Source organism: Moschus berezovskii, chromosome 17 (assembly GCF_049115385.1).
Source record: "Moschus berezovskii isolate FMDL1 chromosome 17, NW_MosBer_1.0, whole genome shotgun sequence".
Classification (NCBI taxonomy): domain Eukaryota; kingdom Metazoa; phylum Chordata; class Mammalia; order Artiodactyla; family Moschidae; genus Moschus; species Moschus berezovskii.
Window position 1 is genome coordinate 50,963,356 of NC_142476.1, and position 16,817 is coordinate 50,980,172.

Consider the following 16,817-nt stretch of genomic DNA (forward strand, 5'->3'; position numbering starts at 1 on the left):
TCCAGGCAGAACATTTCAGAGCCAGTGCATGGGTTCCCAGGTGTGTCTACTTCTGCCCCAAGATGACATCATCCCAGAAGGAGGCTTCTCTCTCAGCTGGGGCCCCAGAGTGAAGAGGACACAGGGCAGAGCTGCATCCACCCTCTATGGACAGAGGCAATGTAACACAAGCTCTGCTGTTGGAAGCCATGGACATTTGGGGGTCATATTTTGTCTGATACATATTGTGGCTCTTGAAAGTCTTTAAAGGGGATCCTGATTTTTGTCTTGACCACTGTTGGATACAGTGGATAAATAACACTTAAGATGTTAAGCTTTGCAGCTTGGCCGCTATTCGGTTGGTGCTCAATAGACAGTGGATGTGATCGTGACTTGGCATCTTTGCACACAGACCAGACTGATGACTGTCAAGCTGCAAGACTGCTCTTCCTCTCACGTGAGTTGTGTGAAGGTGCATGCTTTGTGCGATGATCCAGCAAGCTTCTCCATTGAATTTTTGCCTGTGATTTTCTCTATCATCTCCTGGAACCACTGCCTGCTCCTGTCCCCCACCCTGCCAACCACCTGCAAGAGCTATGCAGATGGAGGTGCCTTAGATGAGATTCCACTGTCCGCCAGTCCCCTGGCAGTAACAGAGAGCCCGCACAGGAGGAAACTCGGGGCATCCCTCCCCGTGTCTCCTTGGCTGTCATTCTCCCCATTGCCTGAATCCACGTCAAAGCCCTCCCAGACTTCTCATTCTTTCACTTCTATCCCCTGCGATCAGATTGCAGGCCTGGGGGCCCATAGCACCCCCTTAGCACTGGCCTTGTTGTGCTGGTGATCTTCAGAGTTTTGGCTTCTCAGCAACATTGCCCTCTCAGCACATGCTAGATAGACAGCAGGGGCTTGATAAAACCTGGTTCTTCTCTCCTGAGTTGGTGGCCTGGGGGCTGGTGGGGCCATGGCAGGGCAGAGGGCATGCCTCTGTAGACTAGTTCCTGTTGGTCTTCCACGGATGCAGGTGGGAAGGCAAAGTGCCCCCAAACCCATGACTGTTGGGAGGGCCCTGAAAGAGCTGGCAAGAAACCCGTTACTCCCTACCCCCACAGGCCTGGATTCCAATTTCTCTCCTAATCTCTGCCTCCTTTTCTACTCCACCCGTGGCAGCTGGGGGCCCTGAGCAGACCAATTCTCTCTGAAAGGATGGGGTGTTATGGTTGGGATTGGTCCCCTCCCCACTGCCCACCAAGGACCAGAGGTCAAGGATTTCAAGAAAAACACTCGCAAAAGCTTTCTCTCTTTATTTTATATATTCCTGCCATTCAACCAGTTTGCACAAGCTGAGAATGAGTGAATTTTGGAGGCGAAGGAAGAGCATGTGGGCATAGACCATCCTGGAAATAGTCTATGCACATTGCCAAGGCTGGTTAGACTTGAGAAGCGATTTAACAATAAACTCTACAGAATCAGAAATGTACAAAAGTGTCAAGGCAGCTGCTGGCTGATTTCTTGCCTCCCCATGGGGGTCAGAGTTATGCCCATCAGTCCTGTGCAAAGGTCCTGGGGCTGGCTAGGGGGGCAGCCGGATTCTTCCCCAGGATAGAAGCAGTCCTGCTCACCCAGCAGAAGTGTGCCGAGGGACAGGCACGTAGGCGTGTGCCCAGGTGCCCATGCCCCCTCAGGTTCCGTGGCTTTTGAGCCTGTTTCTCTGTCCTGTCTTTATGTCCGCCCTTTGAAAGTGTTCATGCAGGTGTAGGTTCCTGAGAATTTGTGGATCTCCTCGAGGGCAGCCTGTGGGAGTATGCTGAGGGAGGGAGAAAGGAAAAATGAAGATGGTCAGTGGGGGACCAGTGGACTGGTAGCCAAACAAGATATGCAGTTGAGTAGTGGTTCCCATAAGCTCTCCCTGCCTCTTCTCTCCAACACACACCAGCTCCCCCCACAAGCCAACCCACCCACCCCTCCACGGAGGAAGGGCTCTCAAGTAAGTAGATAAATGAGTGAAGTGAAAGTGTTAGTCGCTCAGTCGTATACAAATCTTCGCGACCCCGTGGACAGTAGCCCAGCAGACTCCTCTATCCACAGGGATTCTCGAGGCAAGAATACTGGAGTAGGTTGCCATGCCCCTCCAGGGGACCTTCCTGATCCAGGGGTTGAATCCAGGTCTCTTACATTGCAGGGAGATTCTTTACCATCTGAGTCACCAGGGAAGCCCAGTATAAATAGTTTTTTTACAAGGTAAAGGGTAGGTATGAACAAACTTTCAAAGCCACATTCTGAGCATTTTAGGGTCCATAAGTATCTCAGAAATCTATGAACTCCACATGCCACTTATTCAACAAATATTTACTGTGTGGGGCTGAAGAGTTAGGTACGGGGTATTACCTTCTTGCTTCCCCCCACTCCATGTATCAACTTATTTATTAAGCAGCCACACTGTTTTCCTGATACATTTGCTACCCAAGTCTGTCCTATCTACCATTTTAAGATTCTCAGCCAAGTTTGCTCCACTCCAGAGTGGTGTCTTCTTTTAGCTGGGACCTCAGGTTTTACTTCTCACCCTTTATTTCCCTCCAGATAATAAAACGCCTGCATATATTGGGTTGGCCAAAAAGTCCATTCGTGCCCCATACGAAAAACTCAAATGAAATTTTTGGCCAACCCGATACCTTCAGGCCTTGACCTTCAGCGTGACACAATTTCCTGCTTTGTGGGAAATTTCCCAGACTCACCGTAGGCCTTTCCCCGGGGCTCCCCATAACCCTGTGCTTCTCCAACAAGGCCTGGAGTTATGCTTGCTATTTCCCCTGGGTGTCTCTGAGGTAGATATTTCATCTCTGATCCTGGCACCTGGCACAGAGGACCCAGCTTAGAGATGCCCTCAGTTCATCTGTTGAATCAAGTTTGAAGGGCTCCAGCCCATCCTAAGTGCAAGATGGGAAAGCTTCATTCCAGCTGGAGCAATCGGGAAGGCTTCCTAGGAGTGGTGGCATTAAATTTGAGCCTGTGAGGATTTCTCTTGGGGAAGGTGAGGGGGAGTGCAAGCGCAAGGAATGGGGAAGGGCTGGCCTCTGCTTCTTGTGGGAAAGTAGTGGCGCACAGAACATCAAGTGTAGGCTGGGGGCTTACTGTGGACGGTGCTGAGGTGTTCTAGACAAATTAGCTTTTTTGTAGAATGTCCCCAAAAGCTTCTAAGAAGCTCCCTGAGATGGACAATCAGCTTGGCTCTGGTGAGGATCCAAGTCCCTGGACTCCTAAGACTCATGGAGCAGCCAAGGAGCAACTCAGAGCAATGGTCAGCATGGACTGAGGGAGGCTGAGGTGGGGGTGCCTGCCCGGCGCTCCCACCCCTCCCTCAATCTGTATCCTGGAAGGGCTTTGAATTTGGAGAAGGGACAGACAGATGTGTCCCCCTGGTCCTGAGGTTACAGCAGCTACTCAGGTGCCCACTGCGTCCACAGTAGCCAGAGGGGAACCTGGTTTCCTGGAGTTGGACATCTGATAAAGGCACTTGGGTGTTTCACTTCCCAAAAACACCTTTCAGAAAATGATATAAATGAACTTACTTACAAAACAGATACAGACTTTCAGAGCAGAGGGATAGTTAGGAAATTTGGGATGGACATGTACCACTGCTATATTTAAAATGGATAACCAACAAGGTTTTATTGCACAACATAGAGAACTCTACTTAATGTTATGAGGCAGCCTGGATGGGAGGGGAGTTTGGATACATGTATGTGTATGGCTGAGTCCCTTTGCTGTCCATCTGAAACTATCACAACATTGTTCATAGGCTACTCGTGCGTGCCTGCTAAGTTGCTTCAGTTGTGTCCGACTCTTTGCGACACTGTGGTCTATAGAATACCAGGCTCCTCTGTCCACGGGATTCTTCAGGCAAGAATACTAGAGTGGGTTGCCAGGGTAATCTTCCCGACCCAGGAGTCGAACCTGACAGGTGGGTTCTTTGCCACTAGTGCCACCTGGGAAGCCTGTTCATTGGCTAAACTCCAATATAAAATAAAAAGTTAAAAAAAAAAAAGAAAAGGCCTTTCAGGTCAGAGGGGTTCAGTCAGCTGGGGGCTGGGGACCCAGAGGAGTCAAGAGTCCATGGTCACTCGGGACTCCAGGGTGGAAACTCTCTCTGCAGCAAGAGAGGCTCATGAAAACTGTGCTAAATGGGACATGTGGAATGGGCTGTTTAGTGTGGGGCCGGGACAGGAAGAGTTTGCTGCCCAGAGTCTGGAAAGTTCTAGAATGTGATGCTTGGCAAATTCTGGAGGAGCAAGTTCTCCTCGGTAAAGCCCACCTCCCAAGGTGGTCTCCCTGGTGAATCCCACCTGGCGAGCACTGTGATTTTGCTATGAATCTCAAGCCTTAGGCAAGGAGATTCCTGTCTTCCGCATTAGGGTAAACTCCCTGAAGGCTGGGGCCAAGATTTAGTCTCTAGACTGGCAGTTCTCAAAGTGTCCCCCAGGAACCCTTGGGCGTACCAGAGATCTCTTCAGAGGTCTGTCTGCAAGTGCAAACTATTTTTATTATAGTACTGTGGTAGGATTAGACTTTTTTAATGCTCATTCTCTCATGAGTGTACAGTGGAGTTTTCTGGAGGCTACATGACATGTGACATCACAAAAGATGAAAATCAGAAGCAGATACAAGTATCCATTTGTCTTCAATTAAGTCAGATAATAAAGAGCTTTGCAAAAATGTAAAACAATGCCATTCTTTTTACTATATTCTTTTTTAAAAAATATGCTTACTTTTCACAAAAATATCGTTTATGTTAACATCAAATGGATTTTTTTACTGCTATATATAAATGAATACGTGTATAAATCCTATACTTTTCCCGCTCAGTTTTAATTCCCAAAACAATAGATACAACTCACATAAATAAAAGCACTTTAGGTTCTTCAACAATTTTTAAAATTGTAAAGGGTTCTCGAGAGCAGCAAGGCTGACTACCCTAATCTGTAGTAAGGATGTGTGTGCTCAGTCACTCGGTCAAGTCCAACTCTTTGCAGCCCCATGGACTGTAGCCCGCCATGGAATTCTCCAGGCAAGAATACTGGAGTGGGTTGCCGTGCCCTCCTCCAGGAGATCTTCCTGACCCAGGGATCAAACCTATGCCTCTTACGTCCCCTGAATTAGATGGGCGGGTTCTTTACCACTAGTGCCACCTGGGAAGCCTATATTAAGGATAATAACTCCATGACCCATATGCCACGACTCTCATTTTCATACCCACAGCAGACATGACTAATCGATCGTGTGGGTTCTTTCTCTTGCCTGAGGCCTCTTCCCCACCAGGGTCCCCTGGGAGGAGGGAATACGGCCCACAGGAGCCTGACTCTGAGCTTCCTCCCCCAGCCCTGTACCTTTTCAAGATAATGAGGGCATGCATTGTCCATGGCAACAGGAGGAGGGCCTGGTTAAGCTGCACGGCTTCCACTGTCCTCCGGGCCACCGTCTCTGGCTTCAGTGGGGGGAAGAGGTTGGGGAACCTGCATGCAGGAAGAGACAGTGTGAGTTTCTCCTAAAAAGCAAGTGCTACTGCTAAACCTCCTTCCTGCCCCCGTCTCCATCTCTGTCTCTAACATGTCTGTCCATGGGATTCTCTAGGCAAGTATACTGGAGTGGGTTGCCATGCCCTCCTCCAGGGGATCTTCCCAACCCAGGGAGCAAACCCAGGTCTCCAGCGCTGCAGGCAGATTCTTTGCCATCTGAACCACTGGGGAAGTCCAAGAATACTGAAGTGGGTAACCTATCCCTTCTCTAAGGGATCATTCCCTACCCAGGAATCCAACCGGGGTCTCCTACATTGCAGGGAGATTCTTTACCAGCTGAGCTACCAGGAAAGCCCCTTCTTTAACATGTCAGGGTCATCCCTTTGGCTTCTCCTGTGCGGGGAGAATCCAGACCTGTTTGAAATACTCTCCCTGCTCCCCTGCCACCCCAGATGCATCAGGAGTTCCTAATCCCCTCTCTCCTCCCAGCTGGTCTCCTCCTGCCCACCCATACCCTGAGACCGGTTCTCAGAGCATGGCAGAGAGCTCCCTAAAACCTTACCCACACCCTGTCACTGCCCTGCTTGAGCCCTCCTAGGGCCCCCAAAGCTGTTTTCAGCCCTACCTCTCTGGGCCCACTTCTCCTCCTTCTCTGCCCAGCGATCCTGGCCAATCCTCTCTCTTAAGATCCTTCCCATCTCAGCCATCCCATCAGCAAGGCTCCTTCCTCTTGTCCACTCAGAGTGGCCTCTGATCTCGTCCCCCTGATAATTGCCTTGACTGAACGTACCCCATCGAGGATGGCCTGTTCTTCCTCCTCCACCCTTGAGTTCCCCAAGGGCAGAGGTCTGGTGGGTCTTGCTCCCTGCTATCTGCCCTGAATGCAGCATTGGGATATTGCAGGTGCTTAATAAATGCTTGCTGAATGGGTGGACATTAAATGACATGACATTCCCCGGGTGTGTTCTGTGCATCCTGTGCAGAGACAAGAGCTCTGCCCCACTTGCTGGTTTACTCCCTCAGCCCTTGATTCATGGATACACTCACTAATTCATTCAAACAGCTACAGACCAGTCCCATGGGGTCGATAAATAAATGAACGGCTGGATAAGCAACATCAGGGGCTTCTTATGATTGTCCAGAAGCATCGGACCTGAGACCCCTAACAGTGGTGATGCTCCCTAAGTGCCAGACCTGTGCTGAGTGATCAACAGGCGTTACTCACTCCAACTGACAGAGAAGAAAGCCGGGGCTCTGGGGAGGTGGCTGGGGCCTGGAGATTCAAACCAAGGCCCCAGAAGCCCCAGGCAAGTGCCCTGCTTGCTGCTTGTCCCTCTCTCCTGGGCCTATAGGTGCAGGGCTGCTGGTGCTGCAGCAGCTGACCTCAGTCCCACAAAGCATGCTGCTCCAGCACCAGGAGGACTGAGGGTGATAAGCCAACTTCTATCCATGTGGCCTTGGGCAAGTACCCTCACTTCTCAGTCTCAGTTCCCCCATCTGGGAAATGGGCTTAAGAGCTCTCACAAGCTTGCAGAGGGCCACATGCAGCAGCATTTGTAAAGTGTCTGGTGGCTCAAACACAGAAAAATAAAAAAATAAGTAAATAGCAATTTACAAACAGCAGCACTCACCTATTTGGTCATATTTATTTATTGGGCTGTGCCAGGTTGTAGTTGAGACCACGTGGGATCTTCCATCTTTAGTTGCAGCATGTGTGATCTAATTCCCTGACCAGGGATTGAGCCTGGGTCCCCTACATTGGGAGTGCAGAGTCTTAGCCACTGGACCACCAGGGAAGACCCTGTTATGGCTGCTCTTTCCAGAAAATCCATCAGTTTTGTCCTAAGCACCTGTCTCCAACCATCCACCCTGAGAAGTTGTTAAAAATGGTTGGAGAGGAAGCCAATGTTTTTTTTTTCCCTTCTAGGGAAAAAAACTAGGGCTTCTCTTGTGACTCAGAGTGTAAAGAATCTGCCTGCAATGCAGAAGACCCAGGTTCGATCCCTGGGTCGGGGAGATCCCCTAGAGAAGGGAATGGCTACCCACTCCAGTATCCTTGTCTGGAAAATTCCATGAATAGAGAAGCCTGGCGGTCTACAGTCCAAGGGGTTGCAAAGAGTCAGACATGACTGAGCAACTAACCCGCACAAACTAGGTACAAATTAGACTTTTACTGCTTTTCTCCTAAGCCCTCTGGAGAAGACAATGGCACCCACTCCAGTACTCTTGCCTGGAAAATCCCATGGATGGAGGAGCCTGGTAGGCTACAGTCCATGGGGTCACGAAGAGTCGGACAAGACTGAGTGACTTCACTTTCACTTTTCAGTCTCATGGATTGGAGAAGGAAATGGCAACCCACTCTAGTACTCTTGACTGGAGAATGCCAGGGACGGGGCAGCCTGGTGGGCTGCTGTCTATGGGGTTGCACAGGGTTGGACACGACTGAAGCGACTTAGCAGCAGCAGCTGCAGCAGCCTAAGCCCTCAGGGCTCACCTGCAGTCCACAGGTAATGAAGCTTCACCTAGTGTTTCCTACTTGCCAGCCAGCTAGTTGACTCACACATGGGGGCTCATCTAGCCTGCCAAGTCAGGGTATCACTATCAATCCCTTCTCATGGACTAGGACGCCAAGGCACAGGAAAACTAAGTAACTTGCCTGAGGTCACACAATGCTAGGGTTGCATGCTAAATCGCTTCAGTCATGTCCGACTCTTTGCCCTCCAGGCTCCTCTGTCCATGGGATTTTCCAGGCAAGAATACTGCAGTGGGTTGCCATGCCCTCCTCCAGGGGATCTTCCTGACCCAGGGATCGAACCTGCATCCCTTACGTCTCCTGCATTGGCAGGCAGGTTCTTTACCACTAGCACCACCTGTCTCTGCAGTTTGGGCCCACACTCTGAACCACCGTGGAAAAATGACTTGAGGGAGGCCTTGGATTTCCTTCTTAAAGTGATGGAGAGGAAATCTTGCCAGAAGGCAAAACAGGCACAGGAATGCGAGGTCTGTGGAAGTCCTGCTCACTTCTGTGCTCAAGGTGCCCAGTTAGAACCAGGGGTCGCTGTGGCCGCATTTCCATCCAGTATGCATTTATTGTTTCCCTGGTGGCTCAGCCGGTAAAGAATCCACATGCACTGTGGAAGACCTGGGTTTGATCCGTGCGTTGGGAAGATCCCCTGGAGAAGGGAACTGGTACCCACTCCAGTATTCTGGCCTGGAGAATTCCATGGACTGTATAGTCCATGGGGTCTCAAACAGTTGGACATGACTGAATGACTTTCACATTCGCATATTTATTGAACACTTCCTGTATGCTCAGATGAGAAGAAGACACTTCTACAAGACACTGTAGGGGGGGGGAAACAATATGGAACATTCATAGTCATAATTCCAGCATCCTCTAAATTCAGAATCTATGATAATTTGCCTATAAGTCAGGTAGAAATTAGGCTTCCTTGGTAGCTCAGCTGGTAAAGAATCTGCCTGCAATGCAGGAGACCCCTGTTCGATTCCTGCATCAAGAATGATGCCCTGGAGAAGGGATAGTTTACCCACTCCAGTATTCTTGGGCCTTCCTGGTGGCTCAGACGGTAAAGAATCTGCCTGCAATGCAGGAGACCTGGGTTTGCTCCCTGGGTTGGGAAGATCCCCTGGAGGAGGGCATGGCAACCCACTCCAGTATTCTTGCCTAGAGAATCCCCACGGACAGAGAAGACTGGTGGGCAAAGAGTTGGACACGACTGAGCGACTAAGCACAGCACAGCACATAACAACTAAAGTCTGCTGCTGCTGCTGCTGCTAAGTCACTTCAGTCGTGTCTGACTCTGTGTGACCCCATAGACGGAAGTCCACCAGGCTCCCCCGTCCCTGGGATTCTCCAGTCAAGAACACTGGAGTGGGTTGCCATTTCCTTCTCCAATGTGTGAAAGTGAAAAGTGAAAGTGAAATCACTCAGTTGTGTCCGACCCTTAGCGACCCCACAGACTGCAGCCTACCAGGCTCCTCCATCCATGGGATTTTCTAGGCAAGAGTACTGGAGTGGCTTGCCATTGCCTTCTCCGCCGAAAGTCTGCTAGAAAGATTAATAGCAGATGCACTTATGAAGATGTTTATTGTTAGAAAAAATAATAATACTGAGCATCTTGTATGCCCCAGGCTTTGCACTAGATACATTACATGTGTTATTTCTAATTCTCCCAATAATCCGACAAGGTAAATATGATTTCCACTGTTTGACAGATGAGCAAAGCTCAGACTGGTAACAAAACTGGTTCAAGTTTTCACCACCATAAGGAGCTGAGGCGAAATTCAAAATCAGGCTTTTCTTTTTAAATGTTATGAGTATAGTTGATTTACAATGTTGTGTTCATTTCTTGTATACAGCTAAGTGACTCACTTAGTCGTGTCTGACTCTTTGTGACCCCATGGACTGTAGCCTGCCAGGCTCTTCTGTTCACAGAATTCTCCGAATAGTGGAGTGGATTGCCATTCCCTTCTCCAAGGGCTCTTCCCCACTCAGGGATCAAACCTGGGTCTCTTGTACTGCAAGCATATTCTTTACTGTCTGAGCCACCAGGGAAGCCCTAAGTGACTCAGTTATACACAGACACATATATATATATATATTCTTTTTCATATTCTTTTCCATTATGCTTTTTTATGGGATATTGAACATAGTTCCCTGTGCTATACAGTACATTATTTATCCATTCTATATATAAGAGTTTGCCTCTGCTAATCCCAAACGCCTACTTCTTCCCTTCCCTCACCCCCTCCCCCTTGGCAATCAGAAGTCTGTTCTGTATGTCTCTGAGTCCACCAAGCCAGGCATTTTGATTCTTGCTTAGCAAAACCACCCCTAGAGACAATACTAAGGTGTTCTGAGTGATTCCCACGCCACATGAATGTACTGTGCTGCATGCCTTCCACGACCTCATGCAATCCTCACAATGACCCTTCCATGCTATCCTCATGTTTGGAAGAGGATGATGCATGTAATTTAGAAGGCAAAATAATCATTATATGTTGCTTTGCCAAAAAACAAGGAAAGTCGTTTTTGGATGACTCCCCATTTTCATTTACCTATAACCGCGTGTCCCTTCCCAAACGTGCCTCCGTGCCGCACCACCTACTGGGCACCCACAATGCAGCACACAGGGCACTGCGTGCTGGACCCCATTTTACTCTTATCACAGACTCCACTCCCATCGCCCCATTCTACAGATGAGCAACAGAGGCCTCAGTGGGAACTAACCAGACCCAAGGTCACACACATCCTGGGGGTCTGGCTCCAAAGTTCAAGCTCTAAACTAGTGGTACCCATTTCCTGTTGATTTAATTGATCTGGAGGAGGGGTGGTTGGGCTTCGGTATTTCTTTAAACTAAGCTATAACTTATATACAATAAAAGGCATAAATCTTAAGTGTCCAGCATGATCAGTTTTTACCTGTGTAACCCCTACTCAAATCAAGAAGAGAAAACATTGTTAAAAGCCTAGAAGGTTCCCTGGTGCTCCCTGCCAGGCTGTGTCCCCACTCCTCTAGGAGTGCACTGTTCTGATTTCCATCACCTCTTGCCTTCTCTAGAACTTCAGAAAAATCGAACCATGCACAATGCACTCTTGTGTCTCTGGTTTCTTTCATTCAACATAATGCTTTGGAGATTCATCCATATCGTTTGCGTAATTAACACTTTACACCCTTTTTATAGTTGGGTGAGTATTCCATAGAATGCGTGTAGCATGGGTACTCTGTGAAGCCCCTGACCTGAGAAGCAGGACCCAAAACCACTGCGGAACCCCACTGCCTTGCAGATGGAGACTCAGATCTGAGACCAAAAAGCGAGGCAAAAAGCACTTCTGGGCTACTTTACACTTTTGTCTCTCTGGGTGTAATGAGTCCCCTCGTCCCATCGACAAGAGGCACTCGGTTGGGAGATGGGGCCCTCGCCACCGACCTGACCCTCATGCCCTGGAACATCTCCGTGCTGGTGTGGAAGGGCAGCACGGTGGTGGCACCAACGCCCGGACAGTCCAGCAGCCCCAGGGTCAGGCTCTCCATGAAGGCGAAGGCTGAGGCTTTGGACGTGCAGTAGTCGATGGCGCCGGGGATGGCGGAGAGTGCCAACACGGAGTTCAGACAAACGATGTGGCCGTTCTGCAGCTCCAGCATCCGCGGCAAGAAGGCCTTGGTGGTCTGAGGGTGGATGGGGATGTTAGTGTGTGGCAGACATGGCTTCCAACAGCCCCTTGACTTCCCCTCTTGGGGAGAACAGACTACCCTGGTCACGGGCACTCCTCCAGCCACTGGGTTTTCCTGCAATGGGGAGGTGATGGGGTGGTGGAGGCCGAGGGCACTGAGCCCTACATTTCAGAAAGTCCAGATGACTCCCGGAAAGCCTGTCATCCTTCTTGTCCAGCCACCCTCTAGACCAAGCCCAAGCCCTGGTGAGCCTCTCCCCGCTCCCCTATAGCCCCAGGCTCCCTGGAAGGGAAGACGATGTCATTGACATGCCCAGCGTCGGCTCTGGCTCAGGACAACCTTACCCAGAACTGGCCCAGGGTGTTGATGTGCTGGGACTTGAGAAGGGCATCATCGTCACTGTCCATCAGGCTCTTCCCATGGACCACGGCGGCGTTGTTCACCAGGATGGTGATGTCACCCACCTGTGGGCAAGAAGGGGCCACGGGGCCATTAGGGGAGTCAGCCCCAGTGGCCTGTAGCTGGAGAGGAGGGACCTGGCCCTGGAGAGGAGGGACCTGGCCCTGGGCAGCCACATCGCCTCTCTGAGCATCAGTCTTGATTTGTAAAATGGGGCTAATAACCCTACCAGGGTTGCTCTGGGGATCAGAAATGATTTATGGCACATAATATACTTGTCACAGAGCACACCTATAATAAATGAGGTTATTGTGACATAAGCATAGTTCACATTTGCCATGTGCCAGATATCTAACACGGTGGTTTCTGCTCTCTTGGACCTCACCGGTACACTCAGTCTAACTAGATGGCTGGAGTCGGGGGGATTTTCCCACCCCATCACCCCAGGGTTTAGGACAGACACTCATGGGCTTAAACTTCCAAAGGGGACAACAGGTGATTTATTCAATCTATGTCCCTAGTCCCTGCTCTCTTCAACACACACACACACATACTTGGACCAGCTTCACAGGACAGTCCTCTGAGATGCCCTGCAAACAGCCATTCCATCATAAGCAAAGCTCTCTCCCAAGCTCCATGAGACTGTCCCCTTTGGCTAGGATTTCGACAGAGCTGAGGCCAGCGCCTCCCAGGCCACTCACCTTCTCCCGCACAGCTTTGGCTGTCTGGTACACCTCCTCCCGGTTGCCCACATCACAGATGAAGTAGTGGCACTCGGTGCCCATCTGCCGAATCTCCTCCGTTGTCTCCTTCAGGCATTTCTCAGTCCGACCCCACAGAACGATCTGGAAGGAGGACAGTGGTGCTGAACAGGTGGTCGCTAAGGAAGCCATCAGAAATTCAGTATGTAAAGTAATTTGCACCATGACTGCCATGATTCCATTTGAAAAGAGTGTGCAAAGTCACAATATGACTTTTTAAAGGGAGGTCGCCTACTCTGAAGGGAACCAAGAGTTTCTGAGCCCACTGATGCCCTGCTGATGGTCCGCAACTCTTCCCTTTTTAAAACTTATTGTACTTTTGACTGTGCTGGGCCTTCGTTGCTGCACGCAGGCTTTTTCTTAGTTGTGGTGAGCTCAGGCCACTCCTCGTTGCAGTGCGGGGCTTCTCACTGCAGTGGCTTCTCTTGTTCCAGAGCATGGGCTCTAGGGTTCTTGGGCTTCTGCAGTTGCAGTCCATGGGCTTCAGTAGTGACTTCCAGGCTCTCGGGCACAGGCTCAATAGTTGTGGCCCACAGGCTTAGATGGGGCTTCCATGGTGGCTCTGACGGTAAAGAATATGTCTGCAGTGCGGGAGACTGGAGTTTGATCCCTGGGTCAGGAAGATCCCCTGGAGAAGAGAATGGAATGGCAAACCCACTCCAGTGTTCTCGCCTGCAAAATCACACAGAGGAGCCTGGTGGGCTATAAGTCCATAGGGTCACAACGAGTTAGACACGACTAAGCAACTAACACTTTCACTTTTCACAGGCTTAGTTGCTCTACAGCATGTGGGATCTCCCCAGACCAGGGATGGAACCCGTGTCCCTTGAATTGGCAGGCAGATTCTTAACCATTAGACCACCAGGGAAGTCCTTCACAAGGGACTTTCTTTCTTATGTATTCCTTCCAGGATGACATCTCCTGCCGGCCCCATTCCAGTGATCCTATCCAGTTAAATGTAGCAGCAGAGTTCTTCCTGTACAATGTTCCAGAATGCTTTCAGCTAGGAGCAAGGTGGTCTTCTCACCTGAGATCTAAAGCCTGGTGGGTGAATGGACTGCAAGGTTCTGGCCGTAAGCCGCCAGGAGAGTAAGCAAGGCCTTCCCTTCTATCCAGCTGTGGTCCCAGGTGGAAGGAGGGTGGGGAAGACAGGCAGCCAAGAAAGAAACACGACCTCACCCCACAGGTAATAAACATGGCATTCATTGTGCCAGGAGATGACCCTGGCAGGACCAAGACATGAATTCTTAAAGGGAGTTGTACAAATTTATGAATGGCTGGCCATAAAAGGCTCAGAAGAAAGAGTGGGCTAATTCTCAAGCTTGACCTACAGCAACTTCCCATGGTCGTTGAGTCCAGAGAGGCCTCTGTTGGTAAAACAGGGCGGGGTGACAGGGAACTAAGAATCCCAAGATCCAGCGTAATCAGCACAAAGGCAGAAAGCCTGGGGGCTGGAGAGAATCAGAGAAAGGAAGAGATAAAAGGCTCCTTGGGGATTAATCTAATGGGTTTCTATTTTTGTTTCTTCTCTTTAAAATGATCAATGAAATTCCTCCTTTAAAAATAAAACCCAACACGGAAACTCCACGTGTGAAACCAGTAAAGGGAATAAATTACACATCCAACTTCATGTTTTCTTACTTGAAAAGCCACGCATGAGAGCAAAAAGGCTGAGCTGGAAAGGTGAACATTTTCAAGTGGGTGATGGATGTAACTTGAGTCACACCAGACCATAATCTATTTGCTCTGCAACTCGGAATGGCGGAAAGTCACACAGACAAGTAGTTGTTGGTGATAACAGTTTATCAACTGTTTACCTTGAAATATCAGAACATTCACAATACCACACAGGGTGCAAAATGGCTGTAGCTGGTGGGACACACAGATATGTTGATGGCTCCCATGGATTCGACTTTTTTATAAGAGTTTTTAAAAAATATATTTATTTACTTGGGTCTTAGTTGCGGCACTTGAGAACTTTAGTTGCAGCGTGTGGGGTCTAGTTCCCTACTCAGGGATTGAACACAGACCCCCTGCATGGAAGCACGGAGTCTTAGCCACTGGACCACCAGGGAAGTCCCCTTTATTAGAGTTTTTAAAACTTTCGAAATATTTCTTGAAGGAGAATAAGAGTGTTCTTTCTACTCCAACAACATCTCTGGGAAAGCCCAGTTTGAAAACCCCACCTTGCCCAACCACTTTATTTTAATTGAAGTCTTGAAATACAGGAAGGGCTTTATAAGGGAGAATTCCATCAGCCACCCTCCACGATGACAAAAGTCCTCCAAGAGCAAATGGACTGCAATTAGACAGGCTCCAAGGGACATTTTCTTGTCTGTTGAACTAAAAACAGACTTCAAATATGTTCCTCCAGGAAAGGCTGGAGAGATTTCCTTCATGGAGAAGAGTGAGATCAACTGTTCAGTGTGTTCAGTCATTCTCCATCACATCAGACCTCACCGCTGTCTTGTAGTCACTGTCACCCCGGTTTCCTCCCATCCTCCCTTGTCACCCCATCTGTCTGTCCATCCATCTTTCCTCACATTCATCCACCCACTCATCCATCCTTTCTTCTTTCTACTCAACCCACGCCACCCCACTCTACTCCATCCAGTTTCTGAGCATGTGAGATTGAGGTGGAAGAAATCCTCGGCCTCCTTTCTTCTGCTCTGGTCCCTGCCTAATGCCACCCCACCTCCAGCTTGTCTGGAGAACAGGACCCGAGAGCTTGCACAGTTCCCTAGTGTCCGGCTGAGGACAACAGCAGTACTTCTGGGACTCTGAGAACTTCTGGACTAGTTGACAGAGCAAGGAAGCTCAAAGCAGGGATGCGTACAGGTTCTAGAAGGTGCAAGGGTCCAGACACCTGGGAGCACAAGGGAACCAACAGACGGAGAACCAGGGAGGCGCACTGTCTGCATGGCTGGAAGGACACCCTGGAGAGGAAAACAGGGACTGGACTGAGGGAGGTGAAGCAAAGGCTGTGCCCCACTGTCTTCCGCGCGGGGGCGACACACCCAGGTGGGATGCTGAGGCTTGGCCATTTCTTTTCGGGGGTCTGCTGAGGATGCCCCTGGTGGGTTGGGAGACTGGCCTCCTCATGTTCAGCGCCCCCATCTCTGACAGAGAGCTGGCAGGGGCTTACTTTCTGTCCTCCTCATCCCATCCCTCTGAGCCAGGAGCTCCCTGAGGGCCTAGATTCTGCCTTGTTCATTTCATATTTCAGTGTCTGGCAACGCAAGTGCTATTTGTTGAGCGAATGAATGAAAGTTCAGGGCCGCAGGTAGGAAGGGTTGGAAGGTGGTTAAGCAGCCTCTCTGAGGCTGAGATGAGCCCAGCTCCCTTGATTGAGCTGTTTAGGATCCCAGAAGCTTCTACCCACAGGCTACTTAGACCAAGAGTCAGCGAGACCTGGGGTTTCACTCAGAACCTCAGAACCCCGTGGACTGAGCTGCGAGGTGAGGCCCAGGCCAGTGTGTTGCCCCTTGCCGCGTGTCTCTGTGCATGTCTAATTGAATGTGTCTCTCTCTGCATGGGTGGTTGTGTGTGTAGCCTCTGCACTGCTAGGTGCTTCCCTGGGCCCATGGTGGATGCTCAGAGTTCCTGGGAAGCCAGGGACTGTTTTAATATATATTGTTTTTTGTTTATGAACAAATTAAAAGAAGTTCAAATGGCAGTGGGGGCACCTGAGCGTCTGACTTGCTTACAAAGGAAGCCCGTGGACAAGAACGGGTGCAACCAGACTTCAAGCCTAGAGACTCTTCTCTCCCACCCACCTTAGGGCCCTCTTGGCCTAAAATCATTGGTCCCAATCTTCTTTGACAGCAATTCTGCCCAGGGCAAGTTGCTGTGGTGGGGATAGTGTGGGGCAGGAAATCCCATCCCCACAGGTAAGGCCGGGGCTGCAGAAGGTCCAGGGCAGAAAGAGAGGAGACGGGACAGGGACCCTCCAAGCTGAATGATTGGTC

The 16,817-nt window shown here is 49.9% G+C and overlaps 1 protein-coding gene across 3 annotated transcripts in view; it reads right to left on the reverse strand.

Annotated features, from left to right (window-relative positions):
• Window positions 1-1,268: 1,268 nt before the first annotated feature.
• DHRS3 (dehydrogenase/reductase 3) overlaps window positions 1,269-16,817 on the reverse strand; it is a 50,279-nt gene continuing 34,730 nt past the window's right edge. For all 3 annotated transcript variants that reach the window (XM_088845456.1, XM_055419617.2, XM_055419619.2), the window contains 5 exons: window positions 12,790-12,933; window positions 12,034-12,153; window positions 11,445-11,683; window positions 5,364-5,489; window positions 1,269-1,786 (listed from right to left, as the gene is read on the reverse strand). In XM_088845456.1, the coding sequence (XP_088701582.1) occupies window positions 1,702-1,786; window positions 5,364-5,489; window positions 11,445-11,683; window positions 12,034-12,153; window positions 12,790-12,933 (714 nt within the window). In that variant the 3' untranslated portion in view covers window positions 1,269-1,701. The remainder of the gene's footprint in view (window positions 1,787-5,363; window positions 5,490-11,444; window positions 11,684-12,033; window positions 12,154-12,789; window positions 12,934-16,817) is intronic.